The sequence below is a fragment of the Bombyx mandarina genome, chromosome 12, assembly GCF_030267445.1.
Source record: "Bombyx mandarina strain Sakado chromosome 12, ASM3026744v2".
In the NCBI taxonomy this organism is placed as follows: domain Eukaryota; kingdom Metazoa; phylum Arthropoda; class Insecta; order Lepidoptera; family Bombycidae; genus Bombyx; species Bombyx mandarina.
This window is the reverse complement of record NC_143219.1, coordinates 1,083,830-1,104,642: the sequence shown is the minus strand read 5'-3', so window position 1 is coordinate 1,104,642 and position 20,813 is coordinate 1,083,830. Positions and strand designations below refer to the sequence as shown.

Sequence of the window (20,813 nt, the reverse complement as noted above, 5' to 3'; positions counted from 1 at the left end):
AGATCTTTTGTAACCCAATGCCTTGTCAAAACATGACAAATAGTGCAGATAGGCATACAAAAGAGCGATATTATTATTGCTAAAACACCTTGACCTGTTAGGTGCCGGCTAGGTTGTATCTACAAAAGGCGAAATATAAGTCCAAAAGCGTATCTTCGGCACTGGAACTGAATCAAAATATTAATATTATGTGGAATATTATAAAGGAACTGTCCTCGATAATGGTACCTAGTGACGGTACACAACGTTGAAGATATGGCGATCAAAAGAATGTGGTCTTCCATGTTTTTTGCATTGAAACTAATTCATCCTTTTTTATGTTAAGAAATTTGTTTACGGTTACTCGCTGCTGGACGAGCGATTGGAATATGTCAGACTCCGACGAGTCCAAAGAGATTACACCTTGAGATAGGCGCCCTAGGAAACGTGAATCCCCAAGAAATTCTTCCTGCTCCCCCTAAGCTGATTCCACGGTACCGCTAGAATCCGCGCCGCTACTCCGCCTTCGTCGGCAGCCATAAAGATGGTCGGTCGGTATCGACCCCTAGAGCAAAACTCTCATCTCTTCTCATCACCTGACCCATAAGACTGTCTCCGAACACCTCTACATCTTGTGTCCTATGTTCCCTATGAGAACTGAGGCAACGACTGCCCACCCAGCGAGCCTTCTTCGCCGGAGATCACCTGACTCTAGATCGACTTCCCTCTCCCGTTTCTTAATTACCCAAAGAGCCATGACCAAGTCGCAGAGCGTCAACGTGGCCCCCAGAAACTCCGATCTTTGATTATGCGGACCATGACAGCCGACAAGGTGAGGTCCGCCCCATAGCCTTCTGCATCTACTACAAACTAAATATGATTGTCTTAAGACTAAAAATTGAAAATGACTCACCCTAAGCTACTTATCTTAATAAGTATAGCTATTAGTAGCTTTCTGCTCATACGTAATTGAAGGAATGGAATACTATTTATAGCCGGCAGATGGACATCGTCCTACTGAATGCGATGGAGTTGCGGATTTCCGAGCAAAATTCTCCGGCAGCATACGAAAGGTAACTGATCTTCTCGGGGAGCTGATCGACTTCCCGGAGTATTTGAGAGTGTTATGGTGGTGTAGAATATATCTCCCAACGTTTGTCTTCTTTACGGCAGAAACAAACAGGATAGTGATACCTACCCGTGCTTGTTCACACGTACCTAATAAAATCACTTGAAACTAGTCAGTCAATATAAGATAGGTTTAGCAATAGAAGGATGTCCTCTTATTTTCCATAAAAAGCCAATTATTATGTAAGTGTACTTTTATTTGGCTTATTAATATTTAGTTTATTTTAAAACGTTCTTTAAACTTAAGCAATAAAATTATTAGATTGTCATCGGTCATTGATACTTGTACAAATTCTCAAGTTAATCGGACGTCTTGAAGTTACTGCAGATTAAATACCCTCAGGTAGATGAATAGATACAAATATCAAAACGATAGCATGCTATGAACATAAAACTCGAACATTGCTTTTAAAAATTCAATTCAAATTCATAACCAAATCTGGATCGTCACGTACTTCGAACTTTATTTCGGAACACCGTCGTAGGCGGTAAACATTTATATGCCTACTAAACTAAAACGCCCACGTGACAACCGAATTTATCAAAATACATCTTGGGACAAAGCTTCAAACAATTACCGACTGCAAAAACTAAACGCACAGATAACGAAACAACATGAGAACCAAAAAGCTGCTTTTATGCAATGCATGCTCACACGAACTGGTGCCTCATTCGATGGTATACTGGAACGCATAAATATCACAACATTAATGAAGCACAACACAGTGCAAAAAAAGAAATAACACCTTCTCTCAAATGCTAACTTCGGTAAAAGTTTAAACTATCTATAAATCACAAATCAATCATTGCAACGTTAGCTATTTTATGCTACTTTAAAACCCGATTGAACAATCTCAATAGATAACACTCGAAACTGGATTACAAAGTGCTTAGTCATAATTTAGGACAACATATTCGAGCGCATTCCATTACGCTAACCCGACCTTACGAATTCAGCGCATGAACGCCATTACTTCGGTTAAGGACGAGTCACGCTTTCTTTGTTACCACACTGGCCACTGCATTAGGGACCAGTTACATAATAGTTTACCAGCGTAATAAATAATAAAAATAATATTATAGCATCCGTTATGGATTTGGTTCGGATAGCATTTGCTGATTTCCGAACTTGGAATGATATTAATGATACAATAGACTTAACTTTGTATACCTAAGTGGCCGACATTCTAAATCCGTAAAATACGGATGACGGATACGGAACTATCCGTTACTTTAATCTAAATTTCCTAAATTTATCCTAAATTTGATCAGCATCGATGGAAGGTGTAATTAACTCACACGACTCATTATGGAACAAAACAGTCATAATATGTTATATTTTATTTTTTTGCTTCTTTATTTTAGAATTTAGGTTTAGTTTAGTATACATTTAGGTTGTAAAAAATTAATTGGGGCCTTCGTTCTCATTTTTGAAGATTGTCATCATGTAATCAATTGTAATCGTATTCACGTTGCGTTTTCTATTGCATCTGGTTTCTAGTTACCATGAAATGGGATATGAACTCACACAACTCAGGCGAGCAGACAGACGCTCTTCGAAGCGACATGGCACTCGAACAAAGCGCCTAATAAAAAGTTTTACCGGTATACTATTATTGCTATTAATTGAATTCGGGCACTTTAGTATTAAGTATCTTTAATAATCTATATCATAGTTATGAGTTAAAAAGTTATACAAACTAACAAGTATTTCCTTAATTTTTAATTAAGAAACTGAGATTGCCCAGCAATCTAGACAATAAAAAATATTATACACAATAATAGAAAACGTAAGAAATTTAGAACCTTTTTACCTACGATATCAGATCAGGAATATGGAAATTCGCAGGAAAACCGTAATAACTGACATAGCCGAAGGAATTGTGAGATTGAAGTGGGCAGAGCATTGCTCGTAGAACAGATGGCCACTATGGCTGAAACGCTTTCGAGTGGCGACTGTGTAAAGACGTAGCTTGGGTGGAGCTCCCACAGGGCAGACCAGCTACCTGTTAAATATAGCGGGAATCCGCCGAATGCAGACAGCGTAGGACCGGTCGTTGTGTCGAGGCTTTGGGGGAGACCTTTGTTCAATAGTGGACATCTGTGGATATTGTAGTTTATTTAACTTTCTATACATAGCCTAGTTTTACAACTCATTCAGTTTCGGATAGGTAGCTTACTCATTATTGAATTTTTACCAGGCATATGTCTTCAAATCCAATTTCGTCTTATTGCAGCCAATTTAATTAATTTTTAAATTACTACATTTTCATTCATAAAATAATTTTCATTACACTTTTTTAACAACTTACAGAGATTCGACATATACTAAAGTAGGGACCCGCCCTTGCTTCGGAAACTGTAATTGATTATTGATTTCTCCACTATTTAATGGATGTTATTATACATATAAACCTTCCTCTTCAATCACTCTATCTATTAAAAAAACCGCATCAAAATCCGTTGCGTAGTTTTAAAGATTTAAGTATACATAGGGATATAGGGACAGAGAAAGCGACTTTGTTTTATACTATGTAGTGATGAGGTTTACTCGCAGATGCTAAATTCCCGTTGCCTAGACAAAAAACGAAAAGAAAAAAAATTAAAATGTCAGATTGTCCGACTTGCCAGTTGTCAAATTTTGTAAAAATAATGCTTCATGCTTGTTTTCTCCACACAAAACTAAGCTTTTAGTTAATTTCCAATTATAAAATACATTAATTGAAGGTACAGATGCTCATGGACAGTTCAATATTTAAATAGGTATATTTAAATCAAACATAACAAAGCCGCTTGGTGGCCATTCTGTTATATTACGGCAAAGGTACATAATTTTTTTTTTTTGTAAATTTAAAACCGTACGTAAAAATCTAAAAAATATAACTTGAAAGGTATGAAAACTTACGTACTTGAAAGACAAAAAAAATAAAAAAGTCACTATCCATTAAAATTTCATATAAATATCATTTTGATTTGGTTTTTTCAGAAACATTAAACATTATCAGTGATGTCGATGCCACACAGCAGTTCGAGTACCAGTTCAGGCACGAAACGTAAAGAAATATACAAGTAAGTAACGTTACAACACAATATGAACTATAAATAACAGATTGGAAATAATTGACAGTATAAAATACAGAGTTGACCCAATTTTGAGATTGCTAATTATAATTAGGTATAGCGTGTTATTTATTTCTGTACCCATTCCTATGTTTCGAAACATTTGTAATACAATCAAGCAGGCATAGTGGGACTTACTAATTTAATGCTTTAGATGTTTTGAATTATACCGATAATCCTTTCACAATTCCCGAAAAGAACTAAAGTGATGTTAACAAATTGCAAAAAAAGCCTTATCTTGATAATTACGTACGAAATTTGATTTGTTCATACAGTTAGGTTAAATTCTCATAAACGAAGTTGTGATAAAAAAAAACACTATAAGCTAGACAGCTGCATTTCTATGTCACACATCTTTTACAGATACCAAGCGCCATGGCCATTATATTCAATGAATTGGTCTGTCAGACCTGACAAGAGATTCAGGTTAGCCCTGGGCAGTTTTGTTGAGGAATACAACAACAAAGTAAGCTTTTACAGAGCAGCTATTATATAAATTTAGTAATTTACAAAACATACCAGCAGGATTAAGTAAATACAGTATAAAGGCCCAGATAATGAATCATCCAAAGTTAATGCAATTTAGGGATGTCAATTTGCCAAAAAATTCCCATTCATTGTGTTATAAACGATAGATGTGTGTGCCTTAATCCATAAATGCATAATATTACCAAAGAAAATACACAATAAATCACATATTTAAAATTTTCAGTATTACAGTTATATACAGTATACAGTTCAATTTAATTTTTCAGTAGTTGACAGAATTAGTAGGAGCACTTAGTTTGTGAAGGCTGTTATTATAGACCAAGTAGACAAATACAGCAAGAAAAATAATTTTTCTAAGTAATTATTGGTGCATAATATTACTTACTTAATTCCACCATTAAATTTGTAAAAACTTAACTACATACTACTAATGAGTTAATTGTTTAGCATATACAACCATATAGTAAGTAAACCAGGAGTTCCCAAAATATATAACCCACACAATTACACACAATAACTTGACCCCAAAGATTTTAAATCGATCAGTTCATTGTATGAATAGGAAAAAGAACTAGAGATAGGATTTTTTAAATAATTTGGGTATGGAATTCTAGTATCTATTCTAGTTGGGGTAGGTATCAGTACGTTTTAAAAAAGGGTCTGCCAAAAATTGTTTTAGATTACCTGATATAAATCATGAATTTATTAGTGAAGACTAATAAATTAATAAATAAATTAATTTCATAAATCACACACACTGTATTGTAGCATTCCTTGTGCATGACGTAAACTTAATAAACCTCTTAAATCCTAGGTACAAATCATTTCTCTTGATGAAGACACAAGTGAGTTCACTGCAAAAAGTACCTTTGATCACCCGTACCCAACCACCAAGATCATGTGGATACCTGATAGCAAGGGGGTGTATCCAGACTTGTTGGCAACTAGCGGTAAGAATTCAGTAACAGTTTTACTAGCTATATTATTATGTATTGTTTGCACTCCCTACCATTAAATTAGTTGCAGTAGTATTGTCTTCTCTTATTAAGTCCAATTTTTTATATTTTGAGTATGTGTAAAGAATTTGGACCTGTATTAATTTAAACCGTCAGCTCAAAAGTGGCCTAAGATTACTATATTTAATATGGAGATAATGAGGTTTGAATTTACTTTTACACTGCTACATAGGCAAAAACATATACTCCCAAAGATAATGCTTACAATATCATCTCTCTCTAGAGAAACAGTATTCATGATATTCTTTGAGCTCCATAAACCACTGAATTGTACTTAGCTGAGCCTGTCTATCTTCTTTGTCGACGTATCACTCTTGTCAGAGCGGTTGTGGTCATTATTTAGCATCATTGCTGAGGGCAGATGTTATGCGCCTCACAAGCAATCGCCACTCCTCCCGGTTTGTGGTGAGTCTGGTACACTCATGCAAACAATAATAATCAATCTACATAAATAAAAATAAGTGATACTCTATGAGTACAATATGAATGATTGTGATGTTAATAGAGGCAACTTTCGTTGACATAAACAGTTTTGATAAATAATCAAATTCAAGTAAAACTATTCAATAAAATTTCACAATGGTGCCTTATGTTGCAGGTGATTATCTACGCATATGGCGTGCCGGAGAGCCGTACACATTATTCGAATGTGTCCTAAATAATAATAAGAATTCTGACTTCTGTGCTCCTCTTACATCCTTTGATTGGAACGAAGTGGATCCAAACCTCATTGGCACCAGTAGTATTGACACGACCTGCACCATCTGGGGCTTGGAGACTGGACAGGTCTTGGGCAGGGTCAATGAAGTGTCTGGGCACGTGAAGACTCAGTTGATCGCTCATGATAAGGTTTGTGATTTTTATTTAATAGAAGATCTTTGTGTCCAAAATTTATGTTAATGATTATCTGAAGATTATTGGTGTCTTCAAAAAATTTTCGTTTTGCGAATCTGGTATAACCCCTCGAGGTTACAAGAATAAGTTGAAAAAAAAAATGTTTCAAATCAATGTATTCAAATATGTTTAAATCACTTATTACAATTTTGACATGATACATATTTATCAAACTAAAGAATTGCAGGATTGAAATGGACATGTTACATACGTGCCCGATTTCATAATGATCACATAACATTTTAAGTTTTAATGTAATCATAAGCATGTAGTGTGAAGTATATTCAAGGATGCTCACAACAGATACTAATAGAATGTTATTCTATTGGAGATTCCATTAAAAATCTATTAGCATACACAAAACTGGTGGTAGGACCTCTTGTGAGTCCGCACGGGTAGGTACCACCACCCTGCCTATTTCTGCCGTGAAGCAATAATGCGTTTCGGTTTGAAGGGTGGGACAGCCGTTGTAACTATACTGAGACCTTAGAACTCATATCTCTAGGTAGGTGGCGGTATTTACGTTGTAGATGTCTATAGACTCCGGTAGCCTCTTAACACCAGGTGGGCCGTGAGCTGGTCCACCCATCTAAGCAATAAATAAATAATAATAAACAAAGCCGAACGTATACGCCCCTGTCTGGTTTTATACACCTTGACATAATACAAGATGCACTCTGCGTGTACATCTTGCTAGACACTGTAAAGTGGTGGTTACCGCCACATGCAACTTCTCGCGTACGGCAGCCCTAATGCCGATATTTGTGCGCAGGAAGTGTACGACATAGCGTTCAGTAGGGCCGGCGGGGGGCGAGATATGTTCGCTTCCGTGGGCGCCGACGGATCCGTCCGGATGTTCGACCTCAGGCATCTAGAACATTCCACCATCATTTATGAGGTAAGTACAAGAGGCAGTAAGCAGCGTTTTTTGGCGCTCGTGCATGGGCGCATACTATCGTTTTTTGGACATATCTCCCGGCGAGTAAATGACTCCATAGAGCGCCTTCTCGTTCAGGGCAAAGTAGAAGACACCAGATCGCGTGGAAAGTTGCACATGCGATAAACTGACCAGGTCAAGTCAGCTATTGGCGGCTGTTTGCATGAGTGTACCAGGCTCACCACAAACCGGGAGGAGTGGCGATTCGTCGTGAGGCGCATAACATCTGCCCACAGCAATAATGCTGAATAACGACCACGATCGCTCTAGCAAGAGTGATACGACAAAGATAAAGATTCAGGAGGCCTGCGGCACGAATGACTAACACAATGAAGGAATGCCGCGTTAAGTCCGAGTTAGTTGACCATGTACTGTGGTAGTGAGACGTCTTGTGAATGTGCACGGATAGGTACCACCACCCTACCTATTCTTGTTGTACTGTGAAAAGTGAGGCCTTAGAACTCGTGTCTCAATGTGGGTGGTGGTATTAACTTTGTACACATGTATGGATTCCGGTAACCCCTTTAGCACTACGAGGGCCGTAAACAGCAAAGTAGAATCGGCAAAATTACGGAATTTTCACTGTAGGTAGTAAGATCGATATCACAGATCTGCAGTATCGGGCTGCAAAACAGTCGTCTGTGAGGACCCGTGCAGTTTGCCTGTGAGCGCCACCAACGACTGGTCTGATCGTGTTTATGTTGCGAAGCTGCTGTCAACATGACAAGTCTTATGGCAGACTGTAATGTAACACGCAGGACCCTCAGCACACCCCGCTGCTCCGCCTGGCCTGGAACAAGCAGGACCCGAACTACCTGGCCACCATCGCCATGGACGCGTGCGAGGTGATCATTTTGGACGTGCGCGTGCCCTGCACCCCGGTGGCCAGGCTCAACAACCACAGGGCGTGCGTCAACGGCATCGCCTGGGCGCCGCACAGGTTCGTAGGCCACGTAGTAAAGTAGGGGCATCAAGGTTGCTAAACAAGCCCATCCGATATCTCCTCCTCTGGGACTGTGTGCCTCAGCGCATTATACGCAAAAGATAATTTGCGTAATGACTGGTGGTAGGACCTCTTGTGAGTCCGCACGGGTAGGTACCACCGCCCCTGCCTATTTCTGCCGTGAAGCAGTAATACGTTTCGGTTTGAAGGGTGGGGCAGCTGTTGTAAGATAATGTAATACTGAGACCTTAAAAATCGTATCTCAAGGTGGGTGGCGTATTACGTTGTAGATGTCTATGGACTCCAGTAACCACTTAACAACCGGGTGGGGTGTGAGCTCGTCCACGCACCTCTTAGAACTCTTCAAACTAGACTGTGCAGCCGAAAACACCTACTTTTGTTCTAATTCAGTCCCTAAGGAATGCTCCTTGTATTGTGAACGGACCACAATAATATAAATAATAGTTTAAAAAAAACAAAAAAAACGCTTTTATAGAAAATCCAACTAAAAAATAGAAAACAAATTTTAATAAATTTGTTTTTGTTGTGTTTGTAAATGTGTTTTTTAAAATAAAATAATTTTTTTTACACTATTTTTAATTCAAATTTATTAAAATTTATTTTCTATTTTTTAGTTGGATTTTCTATAAAAACGTGTTTTTTTTATAACTTTTTTTTAAACTATTTTTTATTTTTCATTTTTTAGTTGAATTTAAATTTTTTCAATTTTTTTTTATATTAAAATGTCATCGGTCCTTAATAAGTATGCCAAATTTCGAGTTAAACCGACATTTTGAAGAGGGTCAAAATCATGTTCAAAGATTCCGTTACATACTAACATACATACGTCTCATAAAGCTTATTAATAAATAATAATTACAAAATTTTAACCCTCAGACACAGCCCACTGAGTTTCTCGCCGGATTTTCTCAGAGGGTCGCGTTTCCGATCCGGTGGTAGATTCTGCGAAGCACGGCTCTTGCTAGGGTTCGTGTTAGCAACGTCGTCAGGTTTGAGCCCCGTGAGCTCACCTACTAGTTAAGGTTACGCTGAAATAGCCTCTCAAAGCTCTCAGCATAGGTAGAAAAAAACAATTAGAATAGTATGAATTCTTGTGTTATTTCGGTTCGTTTTAAAGTGAAATTTTTAATTCAGTTCTTGTCACATCTGCACCGCCGGAGACGACCACCAGGCTCTGATCTGGGACATACAGCAGATGCCGCGCGCCATAGAGGACCCGATCCTCGCCTACACCGCCGCCGAGGGAGAGGTCAACCAGATCCAGTGGGGCGCCACACAACCCGACTGGATCGCCATCTGCTACAACCGGCACGCCGAGATACTGCGCGTCTGAATATATCCTGATTGTACAATCCGGTGTGCGGTCGTGTGGACTGTAACCCCTGAAGCCGGCGTGTAGTTTGACGGTAGGACGACAGTCGGTTAAACAATATACATATAGTCCTTAGAATCGGACGGTCGCAACAGATGATCCTTCGAGCTTGATTGTTGGAACGGGTATTTTAGTTGCAACATTTCAATTATTTTATAACTAAGAATTCTAGAAATAGTTCCTGTTTTTATTCAACTTTAATTAATTGTGCTCCTTGTGCGTTTTAAGGTTGAGAGAAATTTAGCAATTAAATAAAAATTAAAACGAATTTAAATAGCACACTGAATCCAAAACCAATCAAGCATTTTGCAAATTTTAGTTTTGTTATAATACACTGTTATAGAGCAGTTGGTTAATTAGTGAACGTTGACAAACTTGTATGATTTAAATTGAATGAATGATATTATAATAATTTCAAATTTTCCACAAACATTTCTCGACCAGAGTCTCCCTAACTCGAAGGTGCATTCTTTACATTAATCTATTATTTATGAATGGTAATAAAAGTAAACGTCTCGTTCTCGCGGCTGACAATCTCGTTAATCGCCAAGATAATGTTGAGCCTGACTCGGATACTTAGGTATACACATTGTACTAGGCCCTGCACACAACTTCATTACATGCATTACGCCCTTTTGGCGGGAACGCGTGGAGTGAAATTTTGTCTATTTAGTGTTTCTTCGGGTTTAAAATGCGTAATAACGGTGGTTTATTAACTGTTCAGTATAATTTGTAAAAGTGCACATAATACATGTGAAAATGAAAAAAATCAACTCAAAAAATTCAAATGTATTCAGATTGCAATACGAGCGAGATGGTCGTTACAATATAACTGATACTTCGACTTCATGGTTCAAGACGGGTGACGCTAATCGCGACGACGACGGCAGACGAGTATACGGCCCACCTGATGGTAAGTGCTTACCGTCACTCATTGACGTCAGCAATGCCAGGGACAAAGGCAAGCCGCTGCCTACCATTAAGTACTCTCCACAAGCCTCGTTTGAAGAAGGACATGTAGCGCTCGGGAAACACCGTGGAGGGGAGCTCATTCCATAGTCGGATGGTACGTGGCAAAAAATAATGTCTGGAAAAGCGCACTGTGGGTGAACGCAGTGGCTCCAGGTAGTATGGATGAACTCTGCTCCAGTGGCGGGCGGGCGATGGTAAAAAAGAGATGTTGGTATCATCTCAAACAATTTCTCAGAGCACTCCCCATGGAATATAAGGTACGTACTCTGATAACTACGCCGTGGGCGGCGCTGAGACGTGGGTCCGTCACTCCTACGCAATAAAAAACGTTTTTTTTACTTACAAAACGCTGCTACAGCACAGTGACTTATTTGGCATGATAATAAAAAAAAAGACTGAAATTAACTGTTTGTATTTTTCCTGTATTCCAATTTTATAAAATTAAGGAATTTTTGGAGTAAAATTTTTCAAACACAAAAATATTAGTTTATTGTTTGTGGTCTTAGTGGGATTTGGTTAAAAATGTAATCGAAAAAATATCGCATTTCTTTCAAATTCGAAAATTGTAAAGCCAACGATTACATTAGTAAACTCATTAAAACACAAGTAACACGTAACAAACAAGATCTGCATTTAATACAAAATTCATTTTTGTGTATTGTGTACAAAAAATAAATCGTTAATATAAAATAATATGTACTTTACGCATCTGTTTGCTTCATTTTATTCCTTTTCATTTATCTAAGTCTGTAAAGATATTTTCCTTTGTGTGTTGTCCTCCATTATATTATATACGAACGCCGTAAAAACTATGTGTGTGCTTAGTGCGAGTTTTTTAACGTTTTCGATGGCGTAAAAGTTAACTCCAATTTGTATGGAGTTGGAACAGCGCCTCTAGTGGCAAACGAAGGGAAGTTTTGTCCAACTCCATACAATTTTCATTTAACTTTACTTGTAATGACGTTTGCGACATAGCGGCAACCTTCAGCCTTCGACAGAGGGCGCGCGTGGAGCTTCAACACTTAGGTATATTTTATGCATTTACCGGTGGTCACAACAATATGATAGAAAAATTTTTGCATTTCAGACAAGCAAATTTGTTGTCAATTTCGTTATAACAATGGAGCCCTAGTCGGCATTTGATAGTAATGACGAAACCAAGCCAGTATTTGTAATTAAAATAACAAAGAACCACTAGTTTATCTGTATTCATCAAATCAATATTATAAAAATGTTGACTTGTCAACTTATTATAACTTATGACTTATTCTGTAAAATATAAGGACTAGATTAAATTATTAATTTATATAAATACATAATTACTATACAAATAGTTTATAGTTTTGTTTTCTGATTAGTAAATATAAATGGTGAAATAAGATAAGGCACTTTCATTTCGTTTCACACAGATTTCTACCCGAGACAGAATTCTTCATAGACTTTCAGTAATGTATGAGGTGTTCTGGGTTTAAAGTTTCTTAAAACATCCTCAAAATAAGTCATAGTAACTTCTCCACAGTCGAGATCTTTTTCTAGAGCCCTCAAAGCAGCTTCCTGACATAATGCATTCAACTCTGCTCCAGAAAATCCCTCGGTTCTTGATGCTAAAGCATGAGGGTTCACATCGTCACCAATACTCATTGTTTGAAGCTTCAATTCCAAGATCTGTAGTCTCGTCTCTATGTCCGGTAAAGGCACGTAGATCAGTCGATCTAGTCGTCCAGGTCGAAGTAATGCTCTATCCATCCTGTCCGGTCTGTTGGTAGCAGCTAAAATAGTCACAGAATTTAGAGGTACAACACCATCTAACTCAGTGAGGAGTTGTGCCAGCACTCGTTCGTGCACACCGGCCTCCCCTGCACCCCTTTCACCGCCTATAGCATCCATCTCATCAAAAAATATCACAGACGGTGCCACTTGGCGTGCTTTAGTGAACAATTCTCGGACAGCCCGCTCAGATTCTCCCACCCATTTCGAAAACAGTTCAGGACCTTTAATAGACAAAAAATTAAGGCCACTTTCTGTTGCTAAAGCTTTAGCTATCATAGTTTTAGAGCAACCTGGAGGTCCATACATCAATACTCCACCTGGAGGCTTCACTCCCAGCCTCTTAAAGCTTTCAGCATGCTTCAATGGCCATTCGACAGCCTGTCGTAATTTTAACTTCAGATCTGCCATTCCACCAATATCTGCCCATCTAATGTTAGGTATTTCTATTAAAAGCTCCCTCATAGCGCTTGGTCTGACTATTGTCACTGCTGCAATCAAGTCCTCCTTCTCAATGTTTTTGGCTGAACGCTTTATGCATTTCATGGCAGCTTGTGTACACAGATTCACTATATCAGCAGCTACATATCCATGAGCAATATCTGATATTGTCTCAATATCTTGAGAAGACATCTGATTTGGTAAATTTTTCAGTAAGCTGTACAAGATATCTTTCCTCCGCACTCTGTCTGGAACCGGTATTTCTATTTCTTTGTCTAATCTTCCAAACCTCCTTAACATAGGATCTATGGCTTCAGGCTTTCTGGTTGTAGCTAGTATAAAGACCTTGCAATTTTCATCATGTAAACTGTCTAAAAATGATACAAAGGCTGAAGTAATGCGTCTCTCTTGTTCAGTACTCCCAGATGACCGCCTGGGACATATAGTTTCAATTTCATCAACTAATATAATGCTTGGTTGATTATTAACGGCCTTGTCAAATAAACTTTTCATTGTGTTTTCTGTTTCTCCAAAATATTTGCTAAATATTGCTGGTCCATTTATTTCTACATGGAAACATTTGAAATTCTCAATTAGGTATTTACAGATGGCAGTTTTCCCAATCCCTGAATGTCCATAAATAAGTAATCCTCTAGTTGGTTGGAAACTAACTTTTAAACCAGCCTCATTAAAGGATATTTTAATGTATGTCTGGATTTCTTCCACAATATCATCAACTCCACCTAATGAAATTGGTTTCTTTTGTGTTTTTGGTTTAGATTCTTTACTCATACTCCAAATTGTTTCATTACTGAGAACAAACCAGTCTTTACTAGAGTTATCACTTTCATCTTTGGACTTCACAGTGATCACTTCTATCTCCAATCTTTTACCAAAATAATAATACACTAGTATAGTACCGACTGCTACATAATTTTTATAGTAATGATGTTTCAATATGTCACAGATGTCTGTTTTGATTTTGTTATTTTTTATTTTTATTATGACTTCTGTGGCTTCACTTACATTTTCTTGTAGAACTGCTACTGTAATTTTCTTATTTTCATTTTTCCATGACGCAGGAATGTCTGTCAGGTTTTTAAACATAATTAATATCGGTAAAAATTGTTAAGCAGAAATTGTAACTAGCATAATAATGGAATATTTCAGTAGTCAAATCAAAATACTGAAACTGATAACATTATCAACTATTTAACGCTTTGCCATCCTCACATCTCATAAAAATGTATTTGCTTGGCATCGGCAGCTTTAATTCAGATTACTTAGTTTGTTGCCGGCCTTTCTTGACATTATTGGGGAATTCTAAATTGTTAAGTATTACTAATCTCATTGCAAGTTCTCATAAGTTCTCAACCCTGTTCACCTACTTTCATGAAATTCCGAAGATATGCTCACCACACCACTCTGGTTTGACCAGCCGTTGGCCGCTATTTTGCGCACGACACCCCTGTAGTAGCAGTGGCAGTGTAGTGGTTGGACGGCAAGGTAAACCACATACCAGGTAAACAGGTAAACCAGGTAGACATAACCAGGGTAAACATGAGATGTACAAATGTTTAAGCTTTTCAATCAATATTAAAATCTCACCAGCGGCAGGAAGTATGACAGCAGCTGGGGAAGACGTTTTGGATGGCCACATACGCTTCAACATCGCTGGTGCACCCTCACGGGTTAGTTGTAATGCTCCTCCAATAACTGCATTTATAAGCGAACCAGCCGAAGGATGTACCATAACAGCGTCTCTAGGGATTCCATCAGCGGGGGATCCGGTCCTTTCGAGCCATGTATTTAGCTCCCCGTTATAAATAAATGGGCATTTCACTTGATCTTTTGCACAATTCAATTCCGTATGCACATTCTTATCGTTTGACGTTACGCTGCATCCACATTTCTCACATTCAACCCAAAGAGTTTTCTTGGCTTGTTTAGGCGGCATATTTTGGGGCTACGGTCGTTTAAGAATCAATTCTGCTATTTTTAGTTACGTATGTATTGTATTTGCTTTTAAGGTTATGTTATTATTAGATTTTTTTTTAACTCTTAGTGGTTTTGATTCCATTTCTTTTAAGCCAAACTTCATTGGATGACAAATGAATGTAAAGTGAAAATGCAGTTAATTAACCTGAACATTAGGCTGTTTAACCTCTCGGTAAAAACTGCAAAATAGCAATGTCCTTAGTGATAACCAATGGTGACAATTAATGATATCAGTGTCATTTCAAGAATCCAAGCATTTGAGGGAGTTTTTGGCGGGAGCGCGAAGAGTGAAGATGTGTGATATTTTATTTTGTCTATTTAGTATTTCTTCAGGTTTAAATGCGTAATAACGGTGGTTTTTTTGTATGGTATAACATCTTTGCCTTTCCAGTTGGAAAAATAAAATTATTACTACCAAACATTTGACAAATGCTTGATTTGACACTTTTGACAGTGAGTGAATGAATCTGTATTGAGTCCAATGATTATTAAAATGGTTCAATTTACACTTTTAAACGAAAACATCATAAAATAGTGATAAATGTTCCGTATTTCACTTTACTGTATTAAAACTAAGAATAGCTGCAAGATAGCGATTATATTATAGTGTAAATAATTAAGATTTCTAAGATTTAGAAAGTTAAAATGACACTCGCGGAGTTCTTTAGTTGTTCCCTGCTGGCGTTTGGGGCTCCGATCGTGATGTTCGCGATGACTGTGGCCACGGATCCAGTGCGCATCATTATTATGATAGCAGCGGCGTTTGGGTGGTTACTGTCTTTTTTGTTATCCTCGTTAGTATGGTACGCTGTGGTTCCTCTTAGATCATACTTGGTTTTTGGAATGATCTTCGCTATAATATTTCAGGTGAGATTTTACAATTGATCTATTTATATTACGCTACATTACTTTCATTAAAAAAATACTTAAAGAAAAATAAGCTAAAATTGATAAATCATTAATTTTGCAGTTTTTTGTAATATCCAAATAAAAAGTTATCACTTCATTTATATTAACAGGAATTATTCCGGTATGGAATGTATCTCTTACTCAGAAAGACTGAGGCTGGCCTCAAAGAGATATCAGAGAACCATGAGATTGGTAGTAATAAGCTAGAGATGGCTTATGTGTCTGGCCTAGGATTCGGAACAATGAGTGGAGCATTTGCACTAGTTAATGTATTAGCTGACTCGGTGAGTAAATAAAACAAATCTTTTATGTATTAGTAAACAATTTAAAAATAATGTACATAAATTTGCAATTATATTATAGGACTCTAGTGTATTACACTCTAGGTTTATGACTAACTAATTCAAGCATATGTTAATTTTCCAAAAAAACATAAATTTAAAATGACTTCAAATTACTGCTTTTCCCAAGTTCCACTTTCATTTATTTATTTATAAAGTAAAAATAACATATTTTATTTATGATCTGTATGTTGTTACATGACTACTTTTATTATTGCAGATTGGCCCTGGCACATTAGGCCTGAGTGGTGGGACAGAATACTTTTTTGTGACAAGTTCTGCAATGACTCTTTGTATGATACTACTCAACACATTCTGGAGTATCATATTCTTTAGTGGTTTTGATGAAAAGAACTACCTAAAAATTCTCTGGGTTATCATATCACATTTCTTTGTGTCATTTCTAAGTTTATTGAACAGCAGGGAGCTTTATGCAGCTTCAATCTTGCCTTCGTACATTGTTCTTATGATAACTTCATATATTGCGTTTCGGTGTGCCGGAGGATCTAGTAAAACTTTTATACAAAGTTTCTCTGCACGGTCATAGGTTATTGTTGAATTTGACCCAGTAAGTGGTGTTGAGACATGTCAAGGAGCGCCATAAGACGGAATCTGTGCTAGTATTGTGTTGTGGTGTGCCTTACATTAATTGATAGTGTGTTAAATAAAATACAGTTTTGTAATCTGAATAGTCTAATAAATGGAAGTTGAAAAACTATTTGAATGCACAATTGACAATGCCAATTAATTATATAGGGAAAATCAACATAAATGGCAAATTTAAATAAATAAAACTTGTGAATATATAACTTGGCTGATAAATTAACAGTATTTTGTTTAGTTTTCTAATTATATTAAAAATGATTCTACACAAGATTGCCCACAATGCTATAATACCACATTTTCCTTCATAATTTCTTAAGTAACTAAAAACATAATAACTTGATTTTGAAACACACAAACACAAATGTGCCACATTTGCAAATGTGGCTTGTGTCTTTCAAAGGCAACTCAGGGCACAGTTTTTATTTTACAGTATAGTACATTAATACATATTCATATAGTTATGTTTAAATACCTCATCAGCTAAATAGGAAATTTAATCAGAAATAAAGTCCTATGGAATTTATGTATTATGATTTCAAATATTCACTACAGCTTGTGATGCAAAATCCACTTCATGCTAGGGTGAAGTCTCGTTCCTCTAGTGCAGAAATTCACTTATGAACATTTGACACCAAAAAGACTAGCTATATTGGGCTCGAGCTACATTTGGGCTGATCATCGCCTATCATCACTATCTGAATGTTAAACAAAACTTGCCCCGTAGTTGATATGTTAGAAGAGTTATATTACTTATTTTTGCTTTTATTAAAAAAATCAGTTAAAATGACTATGAATAGTTTAGACACTAAAAAGCATGCCTAAATAGAAAGCCAAACAAAATTAATTTTATCCTGGTAATATTAGAATGGTTAGATCAATAAATTAATTGCATTGTCAGCAGTTCTCAATGTGCAAAATTTTTGCATCTTAAAATTGGTAAAAAATTCATTGATAGATTCCTGTACATAGATAGACAGGTCAAGCTAACAAAAAACGTATTAAAAAGGCTGATAAATTAATATGTTTTGTAGTATTTTGATTTAATTTTGCCTCGTAATAGACTGAAGTATATTTTAAATTATAAATAGTGAATGAGTCAGGTGTGATTAGGACATTTAATTTAACTAAGCCTTTTTCCATAAATATAAAAGAAATGCGATGATAAGTTTTCATCTTCTATGACTAACAGGAAGAAAATGTAATCTACAGGATGCAAGAGATTCCCCACTAATGACATTCCATAAAAAAATCATACACAAGTTTTAATGTTCATTTAATTTTAGGAATAATTTTATTTGAGCTGTTTAATGTAATATTCTAACCAAAAAATATGATTTCAAAATAAAGTTCACTGCTCTAACATTGCAACATAATAAATAATGATTTTTATACAAAAATAAAATGTTTTAATAATACATAAAATGCATTTTTTTTATTGTCCTTGTAGGCAGACGAGTTTACGGCCCACCTGATGGTGAGTGGTTACTGTCGCCCATGAATTCAGCAATCCCAGGGGCATTTTGAGCCGGAGGTCAAACCTCTTGCGCCTGGAGGGCGCACGGGGTATGTGGAACTTGATGATCTACAGATGTTGGGAACAGATCGCGGGCCTAAGGAGTTTTAGTGCCCTGCCGCACTAAACGACTCCCCTGCACTCTTACTCTTACGTCCGGTCTCCGTTCGGGGTCAGAACCCGGTCAGAGTAGTGGGGTTTCCGCGGTCAACACTACAACCAGACTTGCGGCGCGGTTCTGGGATACCCCGCTTGGCCAGAACCAGCCTACCGGGTCGGAACGCGATAAACCGCCAACCGCGTTACTTTTCCACTGTATGTTTCGCACGACGACAACGCAGAGCGCTGCCGACCACGCGTCGTCCCATCCTGATGCCAGCGCGTTAGAGTGACGGTAGCGTTCGGTGCAGCCTCAACCCCCTCAGGTCTCCCCGTGACCATTACCGGGAGGAGATTGCCCCCTCACGAGGGGCAGAGCCAGCCTGCTGCCTACCGATAAATTCTGCAATAACTACTGCAATTCACGTTTTCATGTAAAATCACATAGAGTAACCATAGTTGACATTAAATTTCGTTATTCTATATTTCAATACATCAAGGGTTAAAAATATAAATGTTGAGTGATACAAGTTGGATACAGATATTGCAGCCAGTATCCAATAGGTTTTTGGAATTTGTTTATGTTTGATATTTAATTACCTGCTGCTAAAATGAAAGTCTAACAATCTCCTAAAGTGATTTCCACTATGGTTTTGGTGGTTGATCCACAATCTGCTTGATACAATGAAAACTAGATGAGCTGAAGGGAATTTAGTTCGGTGCTTTAGTGTTGGTATATCCATCTGTAAACAAATGTGGAATGGTAACAGTGATGCAAAACATCAGTCTGAATTGCCTTCCTGGTATTCTTCAGCTAACTGCATGAGTAACGAATCTACTGTCCACACAGTATCTGCGATGTCTGACTCCACCTTTGGTATATATGTTTTGAGTACTTCAAGCACCCCTTCAATGCTGTCTGCAGAGCCACTGATACCTCCTCCAACTTCAGTCAAAGTGTTTACTGTTTCTGTGTTTTTCTGCGTAGGTCTAAAATAATTTCATAAAACTATTCAGAGTACAGTATATTTTATAAAGAAAAACTATTTCAAGTATTTAGTTCATAAACTTAAAACAATTTTAAGGGGTAATCTGATTTCCTCTGTGACTTATATGCAGTAAATACTTACACTGGTAGTGATGATATTTCCTTCTCCAATATATCTTGTAGATCATCTAAATCTGGTATTGTAGGAATATCGTCAGTTGATTCAGGTGATTTGTTTGGTATCATAAATTCCCTTAAATGCAAACAGTAAACTACAATATTAACTGAAACTATACTATTCCATTGAAAATAATTATTAGTCTCAATAATTATTAACTGTAAGTCCAAATTCTAAAAAAAATTATTATTAGTGCCTAATTTAATAATGTATATATTCCCTGTTATCAACATAAGCTCGAAAAAATATTCCTTGGTAAAAATAAGAACCGCAGATTTTGAGTGGAATTATTAAAATTAATTCTGATTATCGCTGGTAAACTAAACAAAAAATATGGTCTGGTAATGGGTTTTAAATGTATAGTTTATTGAAGTTATTTGATTTTTCTTACTTTGCTTCTATGTGAGTCCCTTCTGCCCAAACACCAATCTTCTTAGGTTCCGGAATAGGATTTAAAAACGATTCGTTCATTATGAAATATGTACAATTCACCTTGATGTAGATGTAGATGACGCTACTGTTAAGCTTGAGTTTTATGTAAAATATATTTATGTAATAGTTAAGTAATTTTCTTGTACAAGTGCTTTAGATTCTATCAATTTGAGTTTGAGTTTACTTGTTTATTTACGCTTTCATTTTTTTTCAAAACAGGAAAGACGAAGGTAACATACCACACAACAGCCAAATCTTTAATTTAGGTTTTTACACAAAAGTAATTTGCTGTCAGAAGTGGATTTTTTTTTTATTGCTTAGATGGGTGGACGAGCTCACAGCCCACCTGGTGTTAAGTGGTTACTGGAGCCCGTAGACATCTACAACGTAAATGCACCACCCACCTTGAGATATAAGTTCTAAAGTCTCAGTATAGTTACAACGGTTGCCCCACCCTTCAAGCCGAAACGCGTTACTGCTTCACGGCAGAAATAGGCAGGGTGGTGGTACCTATTCGCGCGGACTCACAAGAGGTCCTACCACCAGTAAAAAATAAGCAGAAAAAAGTTTTTAAAACTGGCATTTGAATGCGTATGGCAAAAAATTTTATTTTAGAGAAAGAAAAGAATTTTCGGATTAGTCTCATACCTACTTTCTTAGATGCTAAGTG

At 37.0% G+C, this 20,813-nt stretch overlaps 4 protein-coding genes across 4 annotated transcripts; 2 read left to right on the top strand and 2 right to left on the bottom strand.

Annotated features, from left to right (window-relative positions):
* The first annotated feature begins 3,729 nt into the window (after positions 1-3,729).
* Positions 3,730-12,255, top strand: wap (DDB1 and CUL4 associated factor wap). Its single transcript, XM_028175119.2, has 8 exons — positions 3,730-3,931; positions 4,094-4,176; positions 4,591-4,693; positions 5,531-5,666; positions 6,331-6,581; positions 7,399-7,524; positions 8,322-8,503; positions 9,662-12,255. The coding sequence occupies exons 2-8, from the start codon at positions 4,115-4,117 to the stop codon at positions 9,858-9,860; spliced, it is 1,059 nt and encodes a 352-aa protein (XP_028030920.1). The 5' UTR covers positions 3,730-3,931; positions 4,094-4,114; the 3' UTR covers positions 9,861-12,255.
* On the bottom strand, positions 12,064-15,264 carry LOC114243583 (ATPase family gene 2 protein homolog A). Its single transcript, XM_028175118.2, has 2 exons — positions 14,688-15,264; positions 12,064-14,167 (listed from the first exon to the last, which is right to left on the bottom strand). Exons 1-2 carry the CDS (start codon positions 15,034-15,036, stop codon positions 12,285-12,287), a joined length of 2,232 nt encoding a protein of 743 aa, XP_028030919.2. The 5' UTR covers positions 15,037-15,264; the 3' UTR covers positions 12,064-12,284.
* Positions 15,265-15,517: 253 nt separating this feature from the next.
* On the top strand, positions 15,518-18,355 carry aph-1 (gamma-secretase subunit Aph-1). Its single transcript, XM_028175142.2, has 3 exons — positions 15,518-15,944; positions 16,097-16,270; positions 16,548-18,355. The coding sequence occupies exons 1-3, from the start codon at positions 15,723-15,725 to the stop codon at positions 16,872-16,874; spliced, it is 723 nt and encodes a 240-aa protein (XP_028030943.2). The 5' UTR covers positions 15,518-15,722; the 3' UTR covers positions 16,875-18,355.
* LOC114243597 (uncharacterized) lies at positions 17,003-20,352 on the bottom strand. The gene is made up of 3 exons (XM_028175143.2): positions 20,103-20,352; positions 19,676-19,786; positions 17,003-19,535 (listed from the first exon to the last, which is right to left on the bottom strand). The coding sequence occupies exons 1-3, from the start codon at positions 20,180-20,182 to the stop codon at positions 19,328-19,330; spliced, it is 399 nt and encodes a 132-aa protein (XP_028030944.2). The 5' UTR covers positions 20,183-20,352; the 3' UTR covers positions 17,003-19,327.
* Between the last annotated feature and the right edge of the window lie 461 nt (positions 20,353-20,813).

Excerpts from the sequence above, each read along its gene's own strand:
- LOC114243597 (XM_028175143.2), bottom strand. The coding sequence starts at position 20,182 with ATGAACGAATCGTTTTTAAATCCTATTCCGGAACCTAAGAAGATTGGT. Across the intron at positions 19,787-20,102 it reads GGGACTCACATAGAAGCAAA|GGAATTTATGATACCAAACA; the intron begins GTAAGAAAAATC and ends TTTGCATTTAAG. Across the intron at positions 19,536-19,675 it reads GAAATATCATCACTACCAGT|ACCTACGCAGAAAAACACAG; the intron begins GTAAGTATTTAC and ends AAATTATTTTAG.
- aph-1 (XM_028175142.2), top strand. The coding sequence starts at position 15,723 with ATGACACTCGCGGAGTTCTTTAGTTGTTCCCTGCTGGCGTTTGGGGCT. Across the intron at positions 15,945-16,096 it reads TCTTCGCTATAATATTTCAG|GAATTATTCCGGTATGGAAT; the intron begins GTGAGATTTTAC and ends TTATATTAACAG. Across the intron at positions 16,271-16,547 it reads TTAATGTATTAGCTGACTCG|ATTGGCCCTGGCACATTAGG; the intron begins GTGAGTAAATAA and ends TTATTATTGCAG.
- LOC114243583 (XM_028175118.2), bottom strand. The coding sequence starts at position 15,036 with ATGCCGCCTAAACAAGCCAAGAAAACTCTTTGGGTTGAATGTGAGAAA. Across the intron at positions 14,168-14,687 it reads TGTCATACTTCCTGCCGCTG|ACATTCCTGCGTCATGGAAA; the intron begins GTGAGATTTTAA and ends AAAACCTGACAG.
- wap (XM_028175119.2), top strand. The coding sequence starts at position 4,115 with ATGTCGATGCCACACAGCAGTTCGAGTACCAGTTCAGGCACGAAACGT. Across the intron at positions 4,694-5,530 it reads TTGAGGAATACAACAACAAA|GTACAAATCATTTCTCTTGA; the intron begins GTAAGCTTTTAC and ends CTTAAATCCTAG. Across the intron at positions 5,667-6,330 it reads AGACTTGTTGGCAACTAGCG|GTGATTATCTACGCATATGG; the intron begins GTAAGAATTCAG and ends CTTATGTTGCAG.